At 40.5% G+C, this 26,083-nt stretch overlaps 1 protein-coding gene across 3 annotated transcripts in view; it reads left to right on the top strand.

The window, feature by feature from the left end:
• cax1 (cation/H+ exchanger protein 1) overlaps nucleotides 1–26,083 on the top strand; it is a 58,495-nt gene that overhangs the window by 22,534 nt on the left and 9,878 nt on the right. For 2 of the 3 annotated variants that reach the window (XM_060843117.1, XM_060843114.1), the window contains 10 exons: nucleotides 531–710; nucleotides 1,957–2,142; nucleotides 3,531–3,633; nucleotides 4,547–4,688; nucleotides 18,082–18,265; nucleotides 18,635–18,734; nucleotides 20,246–20,364; nucleotides 23,662–23,693; nucleotides 24,027–24,139; nucleotides 25,620–25,768. In XM_060843117.1, coding sequence (XP_060699100.1) covers nucleotides 531–710; nucleotides 1,957–2,142; nucleotides 3,531–3,633; nucleotides 4,547–4,688; nucleotides 18,082–18,265; nucleotides 18,635–18,734; nucleotides 20,246–20,364; nucleotides 23,662–23,693; nucleotides 24,027–24,139; nucleotides 25,620–25,768 — 1,308 coding nt within the window. The remainder of the gene's footprint in view (nucleotides 1–530; nucleotides 711–1,956; nucleotides 2,143–3,530; nucleotides 3,634–4,546; nucleotides 4,689–18,081; nucleotides 18,266–18,634; nucleotides 18,735–20,245; nucleotides 20,365–23,661; nucleotides 23,694–24,026; nucleotides 24,140–25,619; nucleotides 25,769–26,083) is intronic. The other variant, XM_060843115.1, reaches the window with a different exon arrangement.

The following is a 26,083-nucleotide window of genomic DNA, read 5'->3' as shown; positions in this document are numbered from 1 at the left end:
TGTACTGCAGTTCAATGGAGGTCTGCAGACCAGATAAAATTTCCTCACACAGGTCAAAGTACAAATATACAACTCTTTGCAAAATTGTAACATTTGTCGTAAGACTTGCATGTGATGGAGAGGGTGAACTGATGGTAGTCACATCTACTTTTGTTGACTATCTATGTGAAAGATTTCTAAACTTTATAGAGCCAAGGTATGAACAGTCCAGAGTCTGAGTGTAAACCTGATATTACATTAAAAGCTACTTTTTTCAAAATGCTGTCAAGATTTCCTGAACAATGGAAAATTATTGGCCATTGTTTCCGTTGCAGGTTGGGATTGTTCCAGAGCTTTGGGCTGATGAATATTCAGCCTTAACTTGTTCTTTTCCACCTGTAGCTCTTAAATTCTTAGTTTCCATAACCTTTCAAATAGTAACTACTTGTGGCGTGAACCATGCACAGTAGATACTAGCAAACAATGATTGAAGGCTGTGATACCATCAGGAGTACTCCGCTTTGAATTGTTCGTTTGTGTATCTAATGCAGAACCTAAATGACTCCACTGGATCTTTCCAGCCATACTTATATCCTAGGAAAAGCAGTGTTCGATTTTATGGTGAGGATATTCCTGAGGCGACTGCAGTGGAGACAACCAACCTTCTTGGTGTTACTGAAAGGATTGGGGATGCCTCGTTACACACTACCTCGACTGAAGTTAAGTACTGGGTATGTTAGCTGTTTAAATTTAGCTTTTCAGTACAATAGATAACTTGGTCAACGTTTTTACTTTATTACTCTCCCTGGGGAGTAATATTTATTATAGAAGTAAGTTTCTATGTTGAATATGTATTGTAAGAATTGAAATAATAGAGGAAAGTCAACTTCCATAAGATATTTAAATCCTAAAAGTGGGCTGTTAAGATTGGATATTGATCTGATACTTCCAAGTGGTTCATCATTCCCAACAGAAAACGAAGGAAAGGTGGACTTGTGTTCTCTTGACTTTCCAAAGAGGTTTGTTTCAGCCTGTTTACTTTTGGAAAGTGATAATGAACTAAAGGACAGTCAGTTGCACCATGAGGTTAAGAAATTCTATAAATTCTACACTTTAGCAACTGCAGTGATTACATATCACTGCCTGAATATTCCATGATCATGCCTGCTTTGTTACAGGGCAGATTACTTGTTTTCTCCTAAATGAGCATTTTGTGTTGCTCGATATTCTTGTGTCGCTGGCTTTAACAGCTGCTGTCATTCCATCTGCATCCTTAATGTGTTGTTTGAAACCCAGCTCAGCTGCTGTCACACACCAAGCTGTGTTCAGGTTTCTGGACGTGTTACTGTAGCTTCTCACTTCAAAATGATAATGTGTTTCCTGTGGTACTGCATGATAAAATGAAGTGTTAGGTTGGCAGAATGTGTTCTGATGACTCTGAAGACTTCTCCTCTTTGCTGAGTCATGATGCTTCAGACGTTTGCCCAAAGTGAAGTTTATACGGGTGGCCTTGGTCAGTAATTGAAACATAATGGTATTGTAGGGGAGTAGCTAATCTCGTTGTTCTCTATTCATTTTCACCTCCTGTTGCTTTAAAGTATGAACAAAATTTAGAACTTTGTTTTTTTATATATCGAAATGTTTTGTTCAAATTGGGAGATAATTCTGAAATTGGCTTTAAGTAGTAAATTGGATTATTTCGGTTGAAACATTTTGAACTTTGAGTAGAATCCTTCAAGGTAGGCGTTCCTAGAAGAGAAGTTGGTGAATCAAGCATCAGTACAAAATACTGTGGATACTGAATATCTGAAGTTTTAAAAACACTAAACCAAAAATATTCTGAGTTTGACAAAAGGTCTGTGACCTGAAATGTTAATTTCAGGGAGACTGCTAAATGTTTACAACATCCTACTACTTGTTTCAGATCAAGTGTTTTTTTTTCTTTTGAGAATTAACCTGTTTCAATCTACTTTCCAGCATCGTCTTAGCACCTATGTATGGTTTCTTCTGGGGTATCTGCCTCTTGTGCTTGTCCATGGTCTGGCTTCCTTCATTGCCTGGATCCTGGTTATCACCATTCCAGTAGCCAAGCTAAATGGCAGAGCTATTGCTGTTGTTCTACTGATCCCTCCGGAACAGCTGCAGATCAGACAGCCCAAGAGGGTAAAGAATATTTCTAGCAATGTGAGGCTTGTCCTGTTGAGTTGCATGTGAAATTCAAACTAAGTTGGAAGAGACAGACTGTTGGATGCATTCTTACTTTTTGCCATACTAAAGGGTTTTTGGGGCCTCGTGTGGAGAAGAACTTCCCTCATGTTGAGCATTCAAATTACTAGTTCATCCTATGTACTATTTTTGGCGGTGAATATGACTCATCCTGTTCTTCATCTGTTTGCATAGTGAGTAAACCATTCAAATCTATGCACATATTCTGTTTATGGAGAAGATGGTTAGGATATAATTGGGGTTAAAGTAGTCTCTTGGCTATACAAAGTAACAGTTAAACAATACCTGGAGTATTGTGAACAGTTCTGGGCACCACATACTAGAAGGATATACTAGTCTTGGGAATGCTGTGTCAAAAAAAAGCTTTGTAACTACTCCGAGGGTTAATTGAGGAGAAAGTATACAAATTAAGGTTGCTTTGTCATTTTAAAAAGCGAAAAGGTGACTTGATTGAAGTTTGCAACTTGAGAGAAACAGACTGGATAGATGTAGAAAAACTATTGCTTCTAATGAGGGAGTGTAAAACTAGTCGAAAAGTGAAAGTTGGATTTTTTAAAAAATTGTTCAAAGGATTGTGTAGATTTGGAACTTTCTTTTTGATGCTCGTTTAGTTTTAAAGCTGGAGTTGAAGTCACTTAAACAGTTGTATTAAGGGATATAGGGAAGTACAGGTGTATATATAATTAAGTCATGGATTATTCATGACCCCATTTAACTACAGATTTTTGGGATAAGTGCCTTTACTAGAATTCCTAGGATAGCCATCTGCCAGCTTTGTAACAGGGTGATTTTGACGGAGATAATATTGTGCTATTATTGTTCAGGATATTACCAAACTGCCTGGTATGAGACAGGATTTGCAAATGCCAAAGAGCTAGTTTTGTACTTTTTTATTTGTGAACTCGAGCCAGGTTTTCCACTGATCCTGACAATTTTTTTTTAAGCTGTTGTGATTCTAGTGCTACCTGACTACTTGATGAGAATCTTATTTTTGTATAAATCCACCCAGTGGTTGTACCAATTGTTAGTTATGCAGGAGATTGTATATGTATCCCCTTTCCATACCTGTACTATAGCAGTAATGATATGTAACAGGCTAAAAGTCTTGGATTTTAAGTAGTGACTGTCTGAAATTGATAAAACTCCAACTCTTTTCTTAACTTTATTAAGAATTGGGTATAGTTCTTTAAAATTAGACATTTTTAAAGCAGATTGCCAGGGAACACTACTTTTTGCCCAAGAAACTGAGCATGCTTCTCATAGAATCTTAACATCTCTGTAAGAATTTATGCAAACTAATTTTGCTGTTTCTCTCCTTGCTGCAGACTGAAGTTCCACTGGATGGAGAAGTGGTCCTCTGTTGTTACCATGCTATGAATTTCTACTATTACAAATATACTGTGGTTGGCATTAATGTATTTGCTGTGAGTATCCTTTGGTTCAGTGCAGGCAATCATAACTAAAAATAGCAGCAGGCAGAATAGTCATTATCTATTGTAACAGTAAGGTTTTTTGGTTAGTTATTGACCTTTCCAATTTCCCTTTTGAATTATCCTGTTCTAGGCTTTTTACTTTGTTTTCTCGTTCCCCAAAGATTTTGGACTATTTCCCATCTCGGATGTTTTGAACTGGCTTTGTGACCCAGTTTTAAAGGGGTAAGAGAAGTGTAAATTTCTTTTTCTGGAGGAAAATCTCACTGATTTTTAACCTGCAATTAGGAATGCTGTACACGAAACCACTGTCTTTCTACTTAACACTAATCTAATGGAGTTGAGTCTCAATATCAGTGGAAATTGAATGGAAGTTGCTGACTTGCCGCAAGTGAAGTTGTTACCACAGTCGAGCTATTTGCTTGACTTTGTGTACACAATGTACTTCAAAAATATTTGCCAAATAAACATCTATGACCATTCATTCAAGCAATTCAATCTCAATGATTGCAGTGTTTAATCATTTCATTGAGAAATGCACAGAACTGACTAAAATCCACATGCATGCCTTCTGAACTCAATACTCATGTGCCTCATGAGTAATGAAAAGCCACAATAAGTCCAATTTAACCATATCTCTAAGGTATTAGTTCCAAGCAAATGGAAACAGTGAGAAGCTGCCCCCCTCTTTTTTTTCTCCCCCCGCCCCCTCCAAAAAAAATGAACCTACAGGATGAAGATTGAACAACATTTTCAATGTTGCAATACTTCTAATGTTTTAGAGCCTTGGATCTGGTGACTGGTGGGAGGCAAGATATGGGTAAGGAGCATTTGGTCAGTGCAGTATCCTTCTATGCCTACTTGCTGACTTAGGTTTCCTGTTCCAATTATTTCTTTAACTGATTCTTCAGATCTGCTACCTCTAGTAATAGTTGCTCTGGTGTTGGGTTATGGAGATACAGAGAATCGCTATGCCAGCTCTCATGTGAAATTTGCACTTTCTGTCATAGCCATTGTTCCTTTGTCTCATTACATTGGGATGGCAATTGCCAGGTAAGTGAAACTTTGTTTTTCATCTAAAACACTTATAGCATAGAAATGGGTCATTTTGGTTTTATGCACTGGTCTTAACTGATTTTATCCACCGGCGTCTTTTCTCACCCAAATTATTCAAACCAAATCCGTGCATTTTGTTTTTGCTCATAGACCACTTTGTCTAACTTGTTAAATGCATCATACTAATTGCCCCATCAACACCTTGTGAATAAGTTTCATTTTCGATGTTTTTGAGAACTTCAAAGACCCATCGTGAATTGTGCAATCCAATGTAACTGGCAGGCATTTGAAAATTTAGTTGCCTACACAGCTGGCACAATTGGACATCTGACTAAGAATTAGGGTTTTTTGATCAGCACATTTGCTAATGGAGTTTGTAGTGGACTCCCAGGCACTCTTCACTGGCAACATCCACTCTGATCAGTTATCCCTGCTGAAAAGGATGTGAATACGGTAAGGATCAGTTTATGCTTTACTGTGATGCCCTCTGTGGCTGATGGTTACAACTCGAGCCACTTGGGAATCTGCTGGTGCCATGTCCTTGAGGAAAGATTAGGCCTTCTGTGTTGTCTTTACTAGAGTTTGGAAGAATTGAGTGATTTGATTGAAGTGTAAGATCTTGGATGGTCTTAACAGTGTGGATGTGGAAAGGATGTTTACTCTTGTGGGTGAGTCTAGAATTTTGATTTGTCCCTTTCCTAGATGAGAATTGTTTTCTTTTTGAGAGCTTTATTTCTGATACACTGCCTCAATAGGTGCTGAAAGGTGGGGCTGTAAGTATTTTTAAGGCTAAGGTGAATAGATTATTGATTATGGTTGACAGGAATATGAAGTTTGGAATACAAACACTTCAGCCATGACCTTACTGAATGATGGAACAAGTTTGAAGGGCTTCCTTGGTTGCTCTGGAGTTAATTAACTTGTTTATCTTGAACAGTCTTCCTTTTATGATTGTAAGCTCCACTAAGCAATGTGGCAGTCTTTGCAAATTATTAAAGTATTTAAGTTCAGCTTTTTTGTAATGTAAATAGTGAACAACTGATTCCAGCACCAGTTTTCAGTAATTATTTGGATTGCAAATGGTTTTGTTAATCCCTACAGTCAGTTTGTTAACTTGCTGTCCATTTGCTATTTTGTTTCCTAAGTCTCCATGTTTTAACAATCTTTTAGTCCTGAGTCAAAGTAGTAATCGGTCATAGGCCTTATGAAAACCGTTATTACTATTAGGCTTGTCTACCTTTCTTTCCTAACTTTCAATAGCATTGTTGAGCATAACTTGCTGTTTTGGAAATCTGTGGTAACTTTATTTTATTTTCACTTTTTTTGCATTTTTATGATCGGTTTTGGGATTCCATAATCTTTTTCCACCATTCTTACATTGTCCAGCAACCTATAATTTAATTTAACATGTTCCATCACTTGTAAAATACAGAAATCACCCTAGCTGTTTACCAGACATTTCTTCAATTTTAATACTCTTAATCCTGTCCAATCTTAAATGTCCGAATCATCTGATATCATCCCTGCCATGTTGGGAAGTTCTGAGATTGAAGTAATTTTAATATTTCTGCTATTTTGGCGAATTTCTGCAGTGTATGTTAGGGACAATGCTGTTTACCATCTGTGTTGAAGGTAGACAATATGCTAATCGAACATACTGCTTTGTCCTGGGAGTTGTCAAGCCTTTTGTGTTGGAGCTGAACTTACTAAGGCAAGCAAGGAGTGTTCTATCATTGATTTGAGCCTTGTAGAAAGTGGGCAGGCACGAGAGAGATAAGTGGTGTTACTTCTCGTAGGAATTCTAGCCTCTGACACGTTTGGTATAACATAACTTGCCACTTATCAGCCTGGATGATGTCCAGGTCTTAGTGCTTGTGGATGATGAATGCTTTGGTATCTGAGGAGTGGGAATGGTGATGGGCATGCTCACATAACTGCACATGTTTAATTCTGACCTTGCGTTGTGATGGAGGAAAAGTCATTTGAAGCAGCTAAAGATGGTTGGGCCTAGGTACGTGGCTTTCTTGAAAGCAAGTCTCCTTCCCTTTCAGATATACAGTCATGGCAGGATCTCTTATGCCTAAGATGTCCTATCTCTGAGCTTTTTCCTATTTTGTCCAAACTTGCATGATTCAGCGAAGTGCATGCCTGGTGTGTTTACATATTAATCAATGTTTCTGCATGTCTTTTCTCTTTTTTCCCCTCCTCCTCCCTCCTCTCTTTCACCACATCCCACCAGCCTCCCAAAAAAAACTTTAATATGCCCATTGAAACCCTGTTGAGGGTTCCAAAATTGTTCTGTTTGCTAATTTCTAGTTTTTATGTGGAGTGGGGTCAGGGGTGGGATAAATTCCAATTACATTGTTCCATGCCCTGCTAATGAAAATCAAAACATTCAGCCATTTTGACTCTCCCAGTGTTTCAATATTGCAGACTGCTTTTGTTTTAAACATTCCTTACTGTTTCTTTAGAGCTCTGGAAATCTGCACATTATTTTTCAGCTGCACCATTCTTATCTGCTTTGGGTGTCAGTTTACCAGCACTTGCAGCAGAGATGAAGGTCACATGGCTACAGCATGACAGCCAATGCAGAAAATATAATTGAATTTCTCAACACCTCAGCACTATAACATTCTACAACCCCCTTTTTTAAAAAATTTAAATATGTCGTTATTTTCTGTTTTTCTTGTCAAATTGGACAAGATCACATTTTTTTCCTTTCAATTTGTCTGTCACTTTGTAGACTCTATCCTTGAACATGCTTACCCACCTTTTTTGTTTGTCATCAAATAAAGTTAGCTACAATATACTTGGTATCTAATCCAAATTTAATATACATTAGATTTTCTAAATGGCTGAAGGCCCATTACTGAAACCTTTGGCACCCTTCTAGTTTCAGTTTGCTAACCTGAAAGTGACTCTCATCAAGTTTCCTGTTTTGTTGGCTAATCCTCTGCATGCTAATGACCCCCCGAGCACAAGCCTTTAAGCAGTTTCTTTTTGGGACACCTTTTTTCTTTTAATAAAATGTCTTTTTTGAAATCCTTTTTGTTCCACACTTCAGATTTTTGAAGGACTAAGTTTGTCGAACACATAATTTCCCTTTGTTATCAAGCAGTCAGTGTGGTTTTAGGATTTTCTAATACTGCTTTCTTAAAATTCAGAAGGCAAAGAGAAATTCTTTTGTTTTTGTTCCCTGTTTGCTTTGGACCATGTTTATTATGTTTTGTAATAATTTCTAGTTTTCATGTTAATTTTGAAAAGCCATATATTTCTCCTGGCCTCTGATCATCATTTGCATGTTCATTGTTATATTTCTGTTTGGAAATATTTCTCAATTTATTGCCCCTAGTTCCATTACTGCCTCTGAATAAACCTCTCTAACTTGGTCTTTATTTTGCTTTTGTCTTAAACCCAATGCTGTGAGCACTACATCATTTTTGTATTTGGAAATAATTGTAAATGGCAACAATCCTCACCAGCTGATGGGTTTTGGTTAAAAAATTGTTGCACTGTTAAGCTGAATATTTGTAGAGTGTCTAATTGAAGGATGAAATGCTGTTCCTTGAGCTTTTGAGGTTCATTTGGAAGAATGTAGGTGGTGTGAATGGAATAATTGATGGAATGCTGCATGAACATGGAGATGAGAACACTTTTACTTTTTTAATGTGTTTGTGCACTGCCTCATCTTTCAGAGATAGATATTGTTTCTTACTGAGTGTTGCCAATAAGCTGCTTTTCACCTAGAGAATGTGCTCTACTGTTGCTACTTCCTTTTTTTTAATCTTTATCGAGTCAAAAGCAAAACCTTACCTTTTTCCTCAACCCCAAAGAATAAATACAGACTCAATTTATACATCTTCCAGAGAATGTTACGTGGCTCTTTTCTAATTCTGGAATTTTGCTTGCAGCTCACTTTTTAAAAGGGGGGAGGGAGGAAGCCCTCTTGTTTTTTGGTGATCTGGTTTAAAGATATATCTTCTGGTTTGGTTCTGTTTTGTCATGTGGTGGAGGTGGTTTCCTTTTGATCTGAACTTTAAATCTATCTGCAAAGCTCGCTGGCTTGTATTAAATAGCATTTGCATCGTGGATCACAAAGTTGGGACTGAATTCAATTTTTGTTCCATGTATTGATGCCCTAAAATCTAGACTTCCTAGTAGTTTTTTTTTCTCCTCTCCCATTCCTCAATTCCACGAATTCTCTAACAGCACAAACATTTTCTTTTTGGGGAGGCGGGGGGAGAAGTTAGTAAGTTAAGCCTTTATTTTCATATGGGACTTGTATCTTTTGAAAAGTTTGGGGCTACTATGTTGTGGCTGTAACACAGACGTGGGTTTCACAGGGGCAGGAATGGTTGCTTGACGTTCCAGGGTTTAAATGTTTAGAAAGAACAGGGAGGTTGGAAAAAGAGGGGGTGTAGCATTGCTAATCAGAGTGCATCACAGCTACAGAAATGAAGGTTATTGAGGAAGGTTTGTCTACTGATCAGTATGGGTGGAAGTTTGAACAGCAAGGGAACAGCCACCACATTGGGTGGGGGTTTCTACAGACCACTTAACAGTAGAGAGTTTGAAAATCTCATAGGCGGGCAGATTCTGGAAAAGTGCAGAAGTAGCAGGTTGATTGTTATGGGTGATTTCAACTTTCCCAATATCGACTGGAACCTCCTAAGTGCAGATGGTTTGGATGGAGCAGTTTTTGTCATGTGTGTTCAGGAAGGTTTCCTTACTCAGTATGTAGACAGACCGACAAGGGGAGAGGCCATTTTGGATTTGGTGCTCAGGACAGGTGTCAGATCTTGTGGTGGGAGAGCACTTTGTAGAAAGTGATCACAACTGCCTCACATTTAGCATAGCCTTGGAGAGTGAAAGGAGCAGTTATCGAGGGAAGATATTTAATTGGGGAAAAGGAAATTCTGACGCTATCAGACAGGAGTTGGGAAGTACAGACTGGGAGCAATTGTTCCACAGAGGGCATAGCGAACATGTGGAGACTATTTAAGGTGCAGTTGTTGCAAATAATGCACAAATTTGTTCCTCTGAGACAGGTAAGAAGGGGTGAGATTAAGGAACCTTGGATGACGAGAACAGAGGAACTTCTCATCAAAAGGAAGAAGGCAGCTTACATAAGGTGGAGGAAGGAAGGATCTAGCACAGCTTCCGAGGATTACAGGCTAGCTAGAAAGGAGCTCAGAATTGGACTGAGGAGAGCCAGGAGTGGGCATGAAAAAGGCTTGGCAAGAAGGATTAGGGAGAACCCAAAGGCATTTTACTCTTGCATGAGGAATAAGAGAATGATCAGGGAGAAGATTGGACCGATCAGGGATAGCGGTAGGAACTTGTGTGTGGAGTCTGAGCAGGTAGGGGAAGCCCGAAATGAGTTTTTTGCTTCCTTTTCACCAAGGAAAGGGAACTTTTTGTAAATGAAAACTTAGAGGATCTGGGATACAGTCTTGACCAGATCAAGATTGATGAAGTTGATATGCTAGAAATTTTGGAAAACATTAAGATAGGTCTCCAGGGCTAGACCAGATTTATCCTAGGCTGCTCTGGGAAGCTAGAAATGAGGTTGCTAAGCCGCTGGCGAGGATATTTGCCTCCTCACGCTCCACAGGAGTCATTCCGGAGGATTGGAAGGAGGCAAATGTTCCTCTTTTCAATAAGGGTAATGGGGAAATCCCTGGCAATTACAGACAGTCATCCTTCCGTCTGTGGTCAGCAAAGTTGTAGAAAGAATTGAGGGATAGAATTTATGACTATTTGGCAAACGCATAGTGTAATTCAAGGCAGTCAGCATGGCTTTGAGGGGCAGATCATGCCTCTCAAATCTTCTTATTGGGTTCTTTTGAGGAGGTGTCAGACAGGTCGATGGTCGAGCAGTAGATGTGATGTATATGGACTTCAGCAAGGCATTTGATAGGGTTCTCCAGGGTAGACTCATTCATAAAGTCAGGAAGTATGGGATACAGGGAGATTTGGCTATCTAGATTCAGAATTGGCTGGCTGACAGAAGGCAGAGAGTGGTTGTAGATGGGAAAGTATTCTGCCTGGAGGACAGTGAGTGGGGTCCCACAGGGCTCTGTTCTTGGGCCTCTTTTCTTTGTCATTTTTATAAATGACTTGGATGAGGAGGTTGAGGGGTAAGTTAGTAAATTTGTAGATGACACAAAGGTTGGAGGTGTTGATAGTAAAGAGGGCTTCTGCAGGCTGCAGCGCGACATAGACCGGATGCAGAGCTGGGCTGAGAAATGGCAGATGGAGCTCAACCTGGATAAATGCCAAGTGATGCATTTTGGAAGGTCAAACTCAAATGCTGAATATCGGATTAAAAGACAGGATTCTTGGCAGTGTGGAGGTAGAGGGATCTGGGTGTGCAAATACATAGTTGCCACCCAAGTGGATAGGGTTGTTCAGAATGCATATGGTGTTTTAGCTTTCATTAACAAGGGGATCGAGCTTAAGAGCTGCGAGGTTTTGCTGCAACTCTAAATCCCTGGTGAGGTCACACTTGGAATATTATGTCTAGTTCTGGTCACCCTCCTATAGAAAATAGAGAGGCTTTGGAGAGGGTGCAAAGAAGGTTTACCAGATGTTGCATCGACTGGAGGGCTTGCCTCATGAAGAAAGGTTGAATAAGCTTGGACTTTCTCCCCTGGAGAGAAGGAGGAAGAGCGGAGACCTGATTGAGGTGTACAAAATAATGAGGAATAGATAGTCAATAGCCAGAGACTTTTCCTCAGGGCAGGATGGACTGGTACGGGAAGTCACAGTTTGAAGATATTGGGAGGAAGGTATAAAGGAGACGGCAGAGGTGGTTCTTTACGCAGCGAGTAGTGAATGCATGGAATGTGTTGCCAGCTGTGGTGGTGGAAGCAGAGCCACTGGGGACATTTGAGCAACTGCTGAACATGGTTAGCAGTGAGTTGAGGGGTGCGTAGGTTAAGTTATTATATTTTACATTGGCCCACGATGTTGTGCTGAGATTTAATCCCAAAGGACCTGTTCTGTACTCTTCTATGTTCTAACTTCAAGATCAAGGTCCATCTAGATGAGCACTTTGGATTTTCAGCACAATAAAAATAGTTTTCCATAAGTAAATTGTATTAAATGAAATCCTCACCTGTAACACTGTGGAAGTAATAGTGATGTTTTCAACTGTGCATTTGCACCCCAAGTCTTTGCCTCCTGTAACATAAAATCTTAGAATAGTGCAGATAAGAGATTCCTTGATATTAAGCCTGTGGCAAGTCCTTTCTGAAGACCCACTCTCTTCCCTCTTCTCTCTTCCCCCGCTTTCTCCTCCACCCCCCCCCCCCCCCAATTATTTCTTGCATGATTGCAATTTTCAAGTATATATCCAATCCACTTTTAAAGCTGCTATTGAATTTGTTTTCACCACACTCTGGTTTTTATAATGATTTGATCAGTTGGAAACTGCAGATTCCCACACCTGTTCCTAACAATGGCATCTCTAGGGTAGTATCAACATCCCTAAAATCTGCTAGTGCAATTGTTTGGAACAAATACCCATCATTTTTCCCCTCTTGATTAGTTTCCCTGCTGCTTGCTTTGTTTGTTCAGATGATTTATTTGTTTTTGGCCAGTTCTCCATCTGTTCATTTGATAGCAAGCAGGTCTCTTAGCGTCAGAGATATACAGCATGGAAACAGACCGTTCGGTCCATGCCAACCAGAGATCCCAACCCAATCTAGTCCCACCTGCCAGCACCTGGCCCATATCCCTCCCAACCCTTCCTGTTCATATACCCATCCAAATGTCTCTTAAATGTTGCAATTGTACCAGCCTCCACCACTTCCTCTGGCAGCTCATTCCATACATTACCAACCTCTGTGAAAAAGTTGTCCCTTAGGTCTCTTTTATATCTTTTCCCCCCTCACCCTAAACCTATGCCCTCTAGTTCTGGACTCCCCCACCCCAGGGAGAAGACTTTGTCTATCTATCTTATCCATGCCCCATAATTTTGTAAACCTCTATAAGGTCACTTCTCAGCCTCCGCTCCAGGGAAAACAGCCACAGCCTGATCAACCTCTCCCTATCACTCTCATCCTCCAACCCTGGCAACATCCTTGTAAATCTTTTCTGAACCCTTTCAAGTTTCACAACATCTTTCCAATGGGAAGGAGACCAGAATTGCGCACACTATTCCAAAGGTGGCCTAACCAATGTCCTGTACAGCCGCAACATGACCTCCCAACTCCTGTACTCAATACTCTGACCAATAAAGGAAAGCATACCAAACGCCGCCTTCACTATCCTATCTACCTGCAACTCCACTTTCAAGGAGCTATGAACCTGCACTCCAAGGTCTCTTTGTTCAGCAACACTCCCTAGGACCTTACCATTAAGTGTATAAGTCCTGCTAAGATTTGCTTTCCCAAAATGCAACAGCTCACATGCAACACTCCATCTGCCACATCTCAGCCCATTGGCTCATCTGATCAAGATCCTGTTGTACTCTGAGGTAACCTTCTTTGCTGTCCACACCTCCAATTTTGGTGTCACCTGCAAACTTACTAACTATACCTCTTTATGCTCCCATCCAAATCATTTATATAAATGACAAAAAATCATGGACCCAGTACCAATCCTTGTGGCACTCCACTGATCACAGGCCTCCAGTCTGAAAAACAACCTCCTCCATTACCCTTTATCTTCTGCCTTTGAGCCAGTTACGTATCAAATGGCTAGTTCTCCCTGTATTCCATGAGATCTAACCTTGCTAACCAGTCTCCCATGGGGAACCTTGTTGAACGCCTTACTGAAGTCCATATAGATCACATCTACTGCTCTGCCCTCCTCAATCATCTTTGTTACTTCTTCAAAAAACTCAATCAAGTTTGTGAGACATGATAGCCAGTCCTTGTCTTTCCAAATAAATATACATCCTGTCCCTCTGGATTCCCTCCAAACTTGCCCACCACTAAGGTCAGGCTCACCTGGCTTGTCTTTACTGCCCTTTTTTTAGATTTTTTTTTTATTGAAAATTTTAACATGTTTTAACAAGTCTACAAAAGAAAACTTTTAAAAAAGACCCAAGTATAAACATTGATATACAGTTAAATCTTAAATAAATGATAACCAAAATCTATCAAACAAGAAAACAGAAATACCAAGAGAAAAAGACAAAACTCAACTAACTTCTCATGTAACTTACAACTAACCAGAGTGTATCGCTAAAATTCTTACATTATTCAAGAGAGAAAAAAAATCCAGCAGATAACACACAAATTGAGCAGTGATTTACACCCTCGGAATGTGTTAACATCAGATCACAACAAAACCTGTATTTATCCAAAAAGTCCCAAGCATATAAAATTCACAAAAATAAAAACTCTTTAGTACATTCACATCAATATAATAAAAAAACTATTTCTAAATAGTAAAAGAAAAGTATAACACGTATTTAAATGGAGATCTTCCCCCCCCCCCCCCCCCCCCCCCCCCCTTATTCCCAGGGGGCATCACTTCCTTTCCAAAAAACCATCATAACCTCTCCCAACCAGTGCCCCACCCTTCCCCAGGCACCCCATATAGGATAAAGAAAATTCAAGTATACTACTGAACTAGAACTAACAGTGAGTACCCTATACCCCCCCGCTGCCCCCACCAATACCTGGATATATTTGGAAATGTTAATACCATATATGAACATATATGACCAAAAAATTAGTCTCAGCAAATAATAATTAAATATATTAATACAAAATAACAGGAAAACAACCCCACTCCCAAGGACAAAGATAAAATAAGATAGCCACCTTTTTCCCCCCCTCCACCCATCTACATTAACTAGACCCCCTGGCCTATATATATAAAAAAAAGGGAAAGGAAATCGCTAAGCAAAGGATGAATAAATAAACCGTCCTTCCCACTCCCCACTCCACCCCCCGCCGGAGATAATATTAAACAGTAAGATAATGAAAGGGGGAAAAAAAGGGGGGATAAACCGGGGTGGGAGTAGGGCAAAACAACATCAATTAACTTATTTGTCTGAGAGTCCAAATGTTCCTTGGCCTTCTCCAGTGACCCTTCATGGCTCAAGCATAGTATAGCTGGGTAGCGCAAGGAGTATTGAATGTTTAAATCCCTTAAACACTTCTTTGCTTCATCAAATGCCTTCCTCTTTTGGACCAAAGCTGGGGAAAAGTCCTGAAATAACATAATCTTGGATCCTTTAAGTCATGACTTGGCGATCTTTCCCAAGATTTCTGGAGGCTTCCAAGAGCATCTGCCTCACCTTATAGCTCTGCAGCCGGAACAGGACCAGGCAGGGGCGCTAGTTTGAGCCGGGCCTGCGTATTGCAACCCAGTAGGCCCATTCTACCCCTACCTGGCCTGATCCAGCCTCCAGATTCAATAACTGCGGAAGCCACGGTTCAGGGAACCTGATAAGCTGGCCGCCGCCTTCCCGTTCGGGAAAGCCTAGCAAACGAATATTTTTTCGCCGACCTCGAGAATGAGGTCGTCAATGTGATTCTCCAAGGTCTGGACTTGCTGCTCGAGAGTCCGGACCCGATCCACAGCCGATTCTGCAATAGCCTGGGAGGTCGCGGCCTTTAGCTCCACCCCTTCGACTCTGCATTCAATTTCTTCGATGTCTCGGCCGTGCTTTTGTAGCACAGTCGAGAATGAATTCCACCGACTTCGGGACTCTTCAATGAAAGCATTGATCTTCGTGTCGAGTTTGGAGATTATTTCCGTGAGGCAGTAAGTCCCCCGGAGCCTCTGCTGCAGTTGGGGAGGGTGGGGGAGGGGCTCCTGCCTGCTGAGAACTGCGGGCTCCTTTCCCCCTAGCCATTTTTACAGGAGACTGAACTGTATAAATTTAGTACTAAACCAGTAAACATTAAATAAAAACTATTTTTCATTAATTTGGTGAGTGTGGTGGAGGAGGGTGGCCAACTTTGCCTAGGTCTTGGGAGGAGCACTATAGAATCGGACTTGCTGAGTCGCCGCCATCTTGAATCCCCTACTGCCCTGCTTAAACAGTGGCATCATGTTTGCCAACTTCCAGTCTTCTGGCACCTCACTGTGACTATCGATGATATAAATATCTCAGCAAGAGGCCCAGCAATCACTTCTTGAGCTTCCCACGGAGTTCTAGGATACATCTGATCAGGTCCTGGGGATTCATCCACCTTTAACCGTTTCAAGACATCCAGCACTTCCTCCTCTGTAATCTGGACATTTTACAAGATGTCACCATCTATTTCCCTACAGTCTATATCTTCCATATCCTTTTCCACAGTAAATACTGATGCAAAATATTCACTTAGTATTTCCCCCATTTTCTGTGACTCCACACAAAGGCTGCCTTGCTGATCTTTGAGGGGCCCTATTCTCTCCCTAGTTACCCTTTTTGTCCTTTATATATTTGTAAAAACCCTTTGGATTCTCCTTTAATTCTATTTGCCAAAGCTATCTCATGTCCCCTTTTTGCCCTCCTGACTTCCCTCTTAAGTATACTCCTACTTCCTTTATACTCTTCTAAGGATTCACTCGATCTATCATGCCTCTACCTGACACTTCTCTTCCTTTTTCTTAACCAAACCCTCAATTTCTTTAGTCATCCAGCATTCCCTATACGTACCAGCCTTCCCTTTTCACCCTGACAGGAATATACTTTCTCTGGATTCTTGTTATCCCATTTCTGAAGGCTTCCCATTTTCCAGCTGTCCCTTTACCTGCAAACATCTGCCTCCAATCAGCTTTTGAAAGTTCTTGCCTAATACCGTCAAAATTGGCCTTCCTCTAATTTAAAACTTCAACTTTTAGATCTGGTCTATCCTTTTCCATCACTATTTTAAAACTAATAGAATTGTGGTCGCTGGCCCCAAAGTGCTCCCCCACTGACACCTCCGTCACCTGCCCTGCCTTATTTCCCAAGAGTAGGTCAAGTTTTGCACCTTCTCTTGTAGGTACATCCACATACTGAATCAGAAAATTGTCTTGTACGCACTTAACAAATTCCTCTCCATCTAAACCTTTAACATGACAGATTTACAAGAATGACACCAGAACGGCAACGTGAGATCCATCAGAAAAAGGCTGAACCATCTGCGCTCTTGTACCGGATCAAGGAAAAAAAACATTGACAGTCCCAGTCTGATTATTGCAGCTGATTTGAGATTTGCTTATAATTTAGTGAGTTTCAATTCATTCATGCAATTTCATATAAGCACTGTCTTGACAGTTTCTTATAAGGGACAGCAGTCCAGTTAAGTTATTTAACAAATACATACTAATTGGGGAAAATGCTTAGTGGTCTGTAATCTATTCAGGTCCAAGACCGTTGGTAAGGGTTGATTAATATAATGTTTTGTGGAGATGTGAGGATATTGTTCTCTACGCTATACCTATTCAGAGGTAAATAGGCCTAAATACTGCTTGTAGTATTGGCTGATAAGAATTGAAGGTGTGAAAAAGCAGTATTGGTTGAAAGGGTGGTTTTAATTAGATCAAATTAAAACCATCCTTTCTATCTTGTAATAAAATATACTGCACAACTGCAGTTTTATGAATGAATAAAACCATATTGTAGTAAATAATAGGTTAGTAAAGGGTTATGAATGAACATGAACCTGAATTAATGAATGTAGGAGCTGGTGAGTTAAGATAACCACTTAATATGCGATCAGCCACCGTGAGATTGTATCATCCTACACTATAGCCAATTTGCCTGTTTTTTTTGTTTTTGTTCATTCATTTAACATAACTATCCTCTTATAGACTGTTCTTACAACTTGTTTTCTTATTTACCTTGTGAAATTTGGCTGCAGAACATTCATTCATTTCATAAGTTAATGTATATTAAGTATTTGAGTTGAGCACGGATCTGTGATATTCCTTGTTTGGCAAATTTTAATTTTAATGACCAGTTTTATCCTGGTTTTGTTTCTGGTTTCATTAGTGTGGCGAAAGAGAATTGACTATCAACTCCAATACCATGAGCTTTTGTGAAATAACCTTGTGTGATATTTAATTTCATTTGTTGTCCTTGGAAATCTGAATGCACTAGATCTATTGCTTCTCCTTTTTTCTGCTTGTCTTCAAGGAGCTATAATTTGTCATATTAACACTTTTTCATAAAACCATGTTAACTCTGAATTATAATTTTCTAAATGTCCTATTATTAGCTGTGTAACAGTGGATTCTACAGTTTTTGTTCATAACTTTCCTAGCTATGACATCATCACTGTTGTACCTTTCAGATCTCTATAATGCAAACAAATGCTGAATCATTTAAGTTTTTTGTAATTTTATGTACAGTAACCAGCTCTGCCTTAAGTAGGCAGAAAGGTTTTGGTCATCTTTTCTATTCAAAATTTTCTAGCGTATCTAACAATTTTAAAAAATGTTCTGTTTTTAGTATTTCAGCTCAGAGTAACTTTGCAGTTGGTGCAGTGGTAAATGCTACATTTGGCTCAATCACTGAGTTGACCTTCTACATAACTGCTCTGATCAAAGGCAGCCATAAAGGAAACAAATGCTATGAAGAAGTTGTGAAAAGTGCTCTGACTGGAACCTTGTTAGGATGTGTCCTTTTTATCCCGGTAAGTTGTCATTTTGGCAACTCCCTAAGAGTGGGCCAGAATATCTCCCTGCTGTGTCCCTCCAAATGCGTTTGTAAGTGCAAAACACTTCCTCTGTACTGCACAGGAGTTTCAGCTTGTGTCTTTTTGGTTGTGCTCAAGACCATAGTGAGACTTGATTGTGGAGCTTTGAGACTTTAAAGAAGTATATCAATACTGTACTTGAAGTAGATATTTGGAATGTGGACTGAATAATTCTTCAAACAGTAGGGAGTTTTATGCACCTACCCGTTTTAAAAATAAAGTCTAGAAATGATAGTTTTGTTAATCCATATTGTTGTGGCCCAGTTTATCAAAATCAGAAATTAATGAACTGTTTTTGTCAACTAGGGTATATCCATGGTGATTGGAGGATGCAAGCATCAGGAACAGAGGTTCAATAGCCGGTCAGCTGGTGTTAGTTCAGCATTGTTGTTCATATCAGTGGGAGGTAGGTGATGAGGGACAAATGCCAAATGTTCTATGTTTATATTTCAGAATATAAACCCTGCAACAGCCTCACTGTTTCTGTTCAGCAATGCATTTCCTAAATGACCCCTTTTCAACATTCAGGGCCCAATCTGTTGTTCTCTAGCCATATCTACGTAATGGATATAGATCAGCCTTATTTCTACTTGTGCTACATGATTTTGGATTCAGATCCTTCTAGTTTGCCTTCCCTTTGAGTGAATTTTATCATCACCTCATCTCATCTATTTCTGTTAATTTAGTATTCCCTCTAGCCCTTCCTGTCACAGTCATTTCCCACGTTAATACCGTTCTCTTGCCTTGTCTGTAACTGTTTTGACCACATTTTCCCCCTTATTTGGTCCCCTGCCTTTTTTTTGTTTTTTGTTTTAAAATTCCTTGACGACTTCTGTCATTAATGGCTTATTAGAACACTGCAGCATCAGATGCTGTACACCCCCACGCCAAGACTACAGTCTCCACTTCCCTATTACTAATGCCAGTACCCCATGAACCAAAACCCACTCCTACTGCACCAGTCTTTCAACCGTGCATTCATATCTCTAACCTATTTGCATGTGGTTCATGTAATAATCTGAACTTCTGCTTTATTTAATGCTTGGTTTCACAAATTGATTATGCAGAACCTCTTTACCCTGCCTGTGTTGTTGGTATAAATATGGGCCACAATTACTGGCTATCCTCTGCACATTGCAAGTTCTTTGTCTACCAAATACAGTACATCTGTCAGAGCTAATATGTCCATTTGGATTCTTGTTCTTTGCAATGAAATGTCAATCCATCCTGCTGTAGTGTCCCCTACTACCACTACATTCACTTGTTTCACACTCTGATTAGGTTGCCCTGCAACCTCTTCTAATCTGGGCAAGCTGAAAGCTGTCCAAACCTGTTGGACAATTTTTAAGGTTCTGCTCTCCTGCCCTTTAGGTTTCTTTCCCTGCCTAAGCGGTCACCATATGTTCCTGTCTTTCAACACTGATCAAATCAGAAGATCCTATACTAGAGGATGTGATGGCTTCCTGGTATAAAACATGCAAGTAACTTTCCCCCTTCCTACTCCCTCCAACTTCTGCAGCACAGTGCCCTAGTTGTTACTCTGAGCTGCCAGCACATGCATAAATGTTTGTTCAGGATCACACTGGCATCCAGAAACCCCTGTGTGCTCCAGCTGTGACTAATCACCTTCCCTGTCATCTTGGTGTGTTTCAATTAATACTCAATAAAAATCGGAAATAACTCTTTAGGTTTGCCACCAACTTTAAATTTCGAATAGAATAAACTCTAGCTGCTCTCTCTGATTAGCTAGCTTCCCCTGTAGAGGAGTAAGAACTGATCTCCACAGGATAGGAAAGTTAGAGGAAGCAAAAGAGCACCTACTTCTCCAAATCTCTAACAAATCTGTGCTGCTGTTCAGTCTCCCCCAGTAGATTTTCAAGTTTGCAGATCTGCTTTGTTCCTTTTTTTTTCTTGTAGGTGTGTTTGCACCAACACTCTTTTCCAAAGCCTATGGAAGTCTAATATGTCAAGGTTGCACCAACTCAACACAGAATGGATCTGGTCCCTTTGAGTGCAGTGACTGTCATTTCAGTGGGGTATGGACCAAATTTTTTTTCTAATCAAAGCTTCACTTGAAACTTGTTAACATTCAGCAAATGAGCTGAACCATACAAACCATTAAGAAGAGTCAAAGGGTGGCTCTAGAAAAACAGCAGGTCAGGCAGCATGCAAGAAGCGAGAGAGTTGACATTTTGGGCATAAACCTTCATCAGGAATGTGATGGGGAAGGCGAATGAGTGGTAGGTGGCAGGGAAGATGGACAGGACAAGAGGGCAGTGCTGAGTTGGAGGGTTGGATCTGGGATGAGGTGGGGGAGGGGAGATTTGGAAACTAATGACCTCTGTTGATACCATGTGGTTAAAGGGTTGAAAATGTGTTGCTGGTTAAAGCGCAGCAGGTCAGGCAGCATCCAAGGAACAGGAAATGCGACGTTTCGGGCACAAGCCCTTCATCAGGAATGAGGAAAGTGTGTCCAGTAGGCTAAGATAAAAGGTAGGGAGGAGGGACTTGTGGTTAAAGGGTGCCAAGGTGGAAGATGAGGCATTGGTGAATGGTTTTGATTTGATGGAGAGCTAAGACTGGCTTGTCCTTGGCAGACTGGGAAGGGGAATTGAAGTGGTTGGCCACAGGGCCGTGGGGTTAGTGAGGGTGTCACAGGAAGGTTCCCTGAAGCAACCATCAAGAATCCAAGTACAATCCCTGGCCCAGTTGTTCTGGTTATGATTTGAGGTGCAGTAATAGCCAGGATTTCTTGTTTCTGATTTTTAATCCATTAACTTTGCTAGTTAGATGGTGCCTCAGCTGAGCTGCCTAGGTTGCCATAATATTGTAATAAAATTGTACCTTTTACCAACCTCCTCCACTTCCTCTGACAGCTCACTTCCATACACACACCACCCTGTGCGTGAAAGAATTGCCCTTTTTAGGTCCCTTTCAAATCTTTCCCCTTGCACTTGAAACCTATGCCCTCTAGTTCTGGACTCCCTCACTCTATCCATGCCCCTCATGACCTTTATAAACCTGTATAAGGTCACCCCTCAACCTCTGACACTCCAGGGAAAACAGCCCCAGCCCCTCCCTTTAGCTCAAACCTTTCAACCCTGGCAACATCCTTGTAAGTCTTTTTCTGAACCCTTTCAAGTTTCACAACATCCTCCTGATAGGGAGACCAGGTTTGCAGAAATGATCCTGATCAGTCAGTGTCACTAAATGGGTGCACTAAATATTGATCCTGGGTGCAGACTGTTGAAATACACCATTCCGTATTTTAGTTTTCCATATTGGAATGTGGGTATCACTAGCTGGGCAAGCAATTCTTACCCTTCCCCAGTTGGCCTTCAGAAGGTGGTGGTGAGCTGCTGCATTCTGTGCTGGAAGTACATCAGCAATACCATTAATCAGGGAATTCCAGGAGTTTGATCCAGTTACTATGAAAAAAGAAGCAATATATTTCCAAGTCAGCATGGTGAATAGCTTAGAGGGTAACTTTTGCAGGTGGTAGTGATCCAGGTATCTGCTGCCCTTGTTCTTCTAGCTAGTACTGGTTGTAGTTTTCGGAGATGATGTCTTAGGGTCATGGGTGAATTTCTGCAGTGAATCTTAGATTGTACACACTGCGGTGACTGAAGAGAGTGGATGTGATGCCAATCAAACAGGCTGCTTTACCCTGGATACGTTAAGCTGCCTGTGATGTTTGGAGCTGCACTCATCCAGGCAAGTGGGGAATGTTCCATCACTCTGACTTGTCACTTTTTTGGTCAAGCTTTGCAGAGCAAGGAAGTGAGTTACTCATCACAGGGTTCAGAGACTCTGATCTGCTCTCATAGCAGCCATGTTCATATAGCTGCTGGCTTTGTAATGATCTGTGCGTGACATGCACAAGCTATTTTAACTCTGATTGGAGTTTATTAAAGCCCCAATGCGATGAGACGTAGCTTCAGGAAACTTTAAGTTATGATAATCTAGATTTGGGAAATTTTAACTGCATTGTGTATGATCTGAGTCATTTAAGTTGGTGAAGAAAATAGGATTGCATTTTTTTCAATATAGCACCTTTTCATGACCTCTGTTCCAAACTACTTTGATTTGTCATTTTCGCAATGTTGGAAATGCTACAGCTTATCTACATGCAGCAAGAATGGTGGTAAAATGTCCAGATGATGGATTTTGTAACAACATTTAAGGTGGCAAAAAGGTCTCTAATTTCTAATTCAAATAGTTTTTTTTAATTAAAAATGCTTCAGCTATCACTGGGTCTTTTACATCATCTAGACTGGAAGATTTTTTTTTTAAACATTTTCATCCCTAAGATCTTTCTCATTCATGTGATGTGGATGGCACAGCCTGCAATTATTGGCCACCAGTAGTTACCCTTGAGAATCTCCTAGTGCAGTGCTTCCTCAACGTTGCACTGGAATACATTAGAGGTTCTAGACTCAAGTTGGACTTAAGTCCAGAGAGGGCAGCACGGTGACACAGTAGGTAGCACAATTACCTCAGTTTTGCAGAGCAAGGATCTGGGATTAATTCCAGCCTTCAACAATCTGTCTGAAGAGTTTGCTTGTTTTCCCATGTTTCTGTGGGTTTCCTATGGGTGTTGCAGTTTCCTCCCATAATGGGGTGCAAGTTAGGTGGATTGGCCATGCAAAATTTCCCCATAGTGTCCAGGGGTGTGAAGGGTGAGTGAATGGTAAAGGTGGGATGCTCTTTAGAGGGTTGGTGCAGACTCAATGGGCCAAGTGGCCTCCCTCTGTGCTGTAGGGATTCGATGAACCTGACTCCCAGGCAGGAATGGAGCTGCAGCTGATGCCTTGTGGTGAGGTCCAGGACTGCAAAACAAGTTCCTTTTTTTTTTTAAAATCTCTATGCACTCCACTGAACCTTCTTTAGATGTGAAAGAAACTACTTCATGAGAGAGATAACAAAAATTCATTTAATTACTCGGACTGTGACGTTAAATGGTATTGATACAGCTTGTCTTTGGGACCCCACTTCCAAAGTTTTTGTTTTATTGTTATTTGGATATGTTGTTTTTGTGTGAGGAGCATAGATCTTCCTTCTCATTGTATATTCCATGCAACTTTGAGAAACAAAGCCAGGATGAGCTTCCATGATTGTGGAAAGTGCCTTCCAGCTCCGATAATAGGGGCTAGGATTCTGCTGTTGCAGTCCAGTGCTGCAAGAACAAAGTCCAATCAGTAGGTGAATTGAGTCTGTCCTTTTTGTTCTTGTTTCAATATAGCTGTGTTAAGGTGGAATTGAAAGTCTTGCATCCTTGCTAATTTTAATATTAATTCTCCACCTGCCCTTTTTTTATTTCCCTCCTTTTTCAGCTGCAGAATGCCTTGTTTCACAGTCATGTCCAGTAAGTACGTGTGTTCAATAACACTTTGGGGTCTTGTTTATTCCTGTCTGGTACAATAGGGTACTGGGAGGAACCATGTGCTGAATGAATACTCTTTGTAAGTTGACCGTTGTTAGTTTGCAAATGGAAATTGGATGAGGGAGTGCAGAAATTAAGTGAATTTTAAATGCAGAGTGAGCAAGTTGTCGTCATCTTCATCTTGTAAAAGACTTGCAACAAGGTGACAGGGGTGGGATTTGCTACAACTTTTGTTTTGTATAAATTGTCACCAAAGCGTCGTCTGTGATCATACTTCCTGTAACCCTGAACAATATTTCCTTATCCCTCCTGCAGGCCCCTTATCTACACGGTCTCACTACTTCTGCCTGCATCGTATGTGATTGGTCTTGTCTTTGCACTGAAAACTCACAACCACATCTATGATATTCACATTAGTGACCGCCATGGTAAGTGAAACTTCTCCTGACCTCAGTTGCTTGATTATCTCTTTTTTTTTTAAAAAGGTAACCTGTTATAACATGGAGAAAGCATCCCTATGCTACCACATTACCAACCACCCGAGAACTTGCTTGGGATAGGTAATTAGATGTTTAAATTGTAACTGTTCTTTGCCCCTGCAGTGGACTGATGAGTGAGATTGAGGAAGAGGTCACCTTCCAAGTGTCCCATATAACTTGTTATTTCAAACAGAAGAGAATGAGTTCAAAAAAATTCTCAAATGTGAAGTTTTTATTCTTCAAAGAGATTGTTTATCTGCATTTTAAAAAATCTCTCTTCCCACAGTAACTTTTCATAATACCACAAATTCAAATTGCTCTATTCCTTCACTGAGTTCTGGAACACTTCCAAAGAGCACTGGGTGTCTCCGCATTACACAATTGTAGCAGTTCAAGACGACCACGTCACCATCTTCTCCAGGTCAATTAGGATTGAGTCATGAATGCTGGCGTATTCAGTGAAGCCCATAACTGCATGACCAAAAGAATGTTAAATTATGTATTTAAACATGGTGAGGGTTCTGCCTATACCACCCTGCAGGCAAAATACTTTCCCCTGGAATTCCTTCTAAGTCACTCTACAATCTGTTTTAAGTCCCTAGATTATGAACCTCCTTAATCAAGGGCAATAGAGCAGATTGAAACATCTTATCTAGACTCAGTTTATACAGTTAATTTGGTTTCCCTTTGGTAGCATCTGTTCCCAAAAAACCCACCTTGTCCTATATTTCTACACCAATAGAATTCTCAAGTCCAAGCCAGGCCCTCATTCTGTGTTCTCTTTAGTGCAGTCACATTTGCTATAATTTAGTGACAATACTGACTGCTGTATTTAGGCTCTAACCTACCCTGTTTTATACTGTTCCATTCTCTCACTGTAGAAACCATTTCCTGACACTGATAATTCAGAGCCAAAGGGTCTTTTCCCAATCTAGGGATTTCCAACGAAAGCTGATTCCTGGGCCATCTTTGCTTCCCTCATGCTCAAACCTGCTCTAAAACCAGTTGAGTGTTAATGTGGCAGGTACCATTGAACTGAAATTAAGGATTCCATTATAACTCCTGATATTCATTAGCAGACTTGAGCAATCTTGTTTACAGTTTGTCCCAATGGTGCAGTGTGGTTTTCTTTGTTTCCAGTAGAACTCCAAGAACCCCTATAACTGTGGAACGTCATCTTTGGTATTTGCAAGAGGAATGATTGTTAAATGTCTCCTCGTCCACTTCAAAGAGCTTTGTTTCTATGGTCTAACTTGTGTTAAGTGCACTTCACGTGGTTTTTCCGTATTTATCTAGATATCTATTGAGTTTGACTCTTGTTGTCATAGAATGTGCAGAAACAGCCTTATTGTTTGTATTGAAGCAAGTGAGATGAATTAGATAACAATGGATGTTTTCAGTTGTTGACTAAATTTTAATGTCTCTTCAGTTTCAGGACACAGCCACAATGTTGTCATTCACTGGTCACGATGGAGAGCTGTGGTACTGCTCATTGTAGCTACTGTTTTCATGTCTGCCTGTGCAGAATTGGTGTCTGAGCACATTAATCCATTGCTGTCTAACTCTGCAATCTCATCAGTAAGTCACTGTGCATTGCTGTCTCCATGTTCTTTTCAATGAGTAGGTGGCACTATTTCTTTTTTCACTTTATGGATATTATTGATGGGACGAGGTGAGGGCAAGTTTAGCTATATGCAACAGGAAGCCCCAGGTTGGTTCTGTTGCTGCTGTACAAAGTTTACCTGATGCAAACAATACACTTGCATTGAGTTCTGGTTCATGTGGCTATCCCCATTTCAAACAAGTATGCTGTTTTGGAAAATATGTGGGGGTGATGAATTCTCAGGGGAACGTAGCGCACACAGCCAAGTTTCTGGTATTGAGACTGGCTCT

This window comes from Hemiscyllium ocellatum, chromosome 23 (genome assembly GCF_020745735.1).
Source record: "Hemiscyllium ocellatum isolate sHemOce1 chromosome 23, sHemOce1.pat.X.cur, whole genome shotgun sequence".
In the NCBI taxonomy this organism is placed as follows: Eukaryota; Metazoa; Chordata; class Chondrichthyes; order Orectolobiformes; family Hemiscylliidae; genus Hemiscyllium; species Hemiscyllium ocellatum.
Note: the sequence above shows the minus strand (reverse complement) of the source record. Positions and strands in the feature narration are given on the sequence as shown.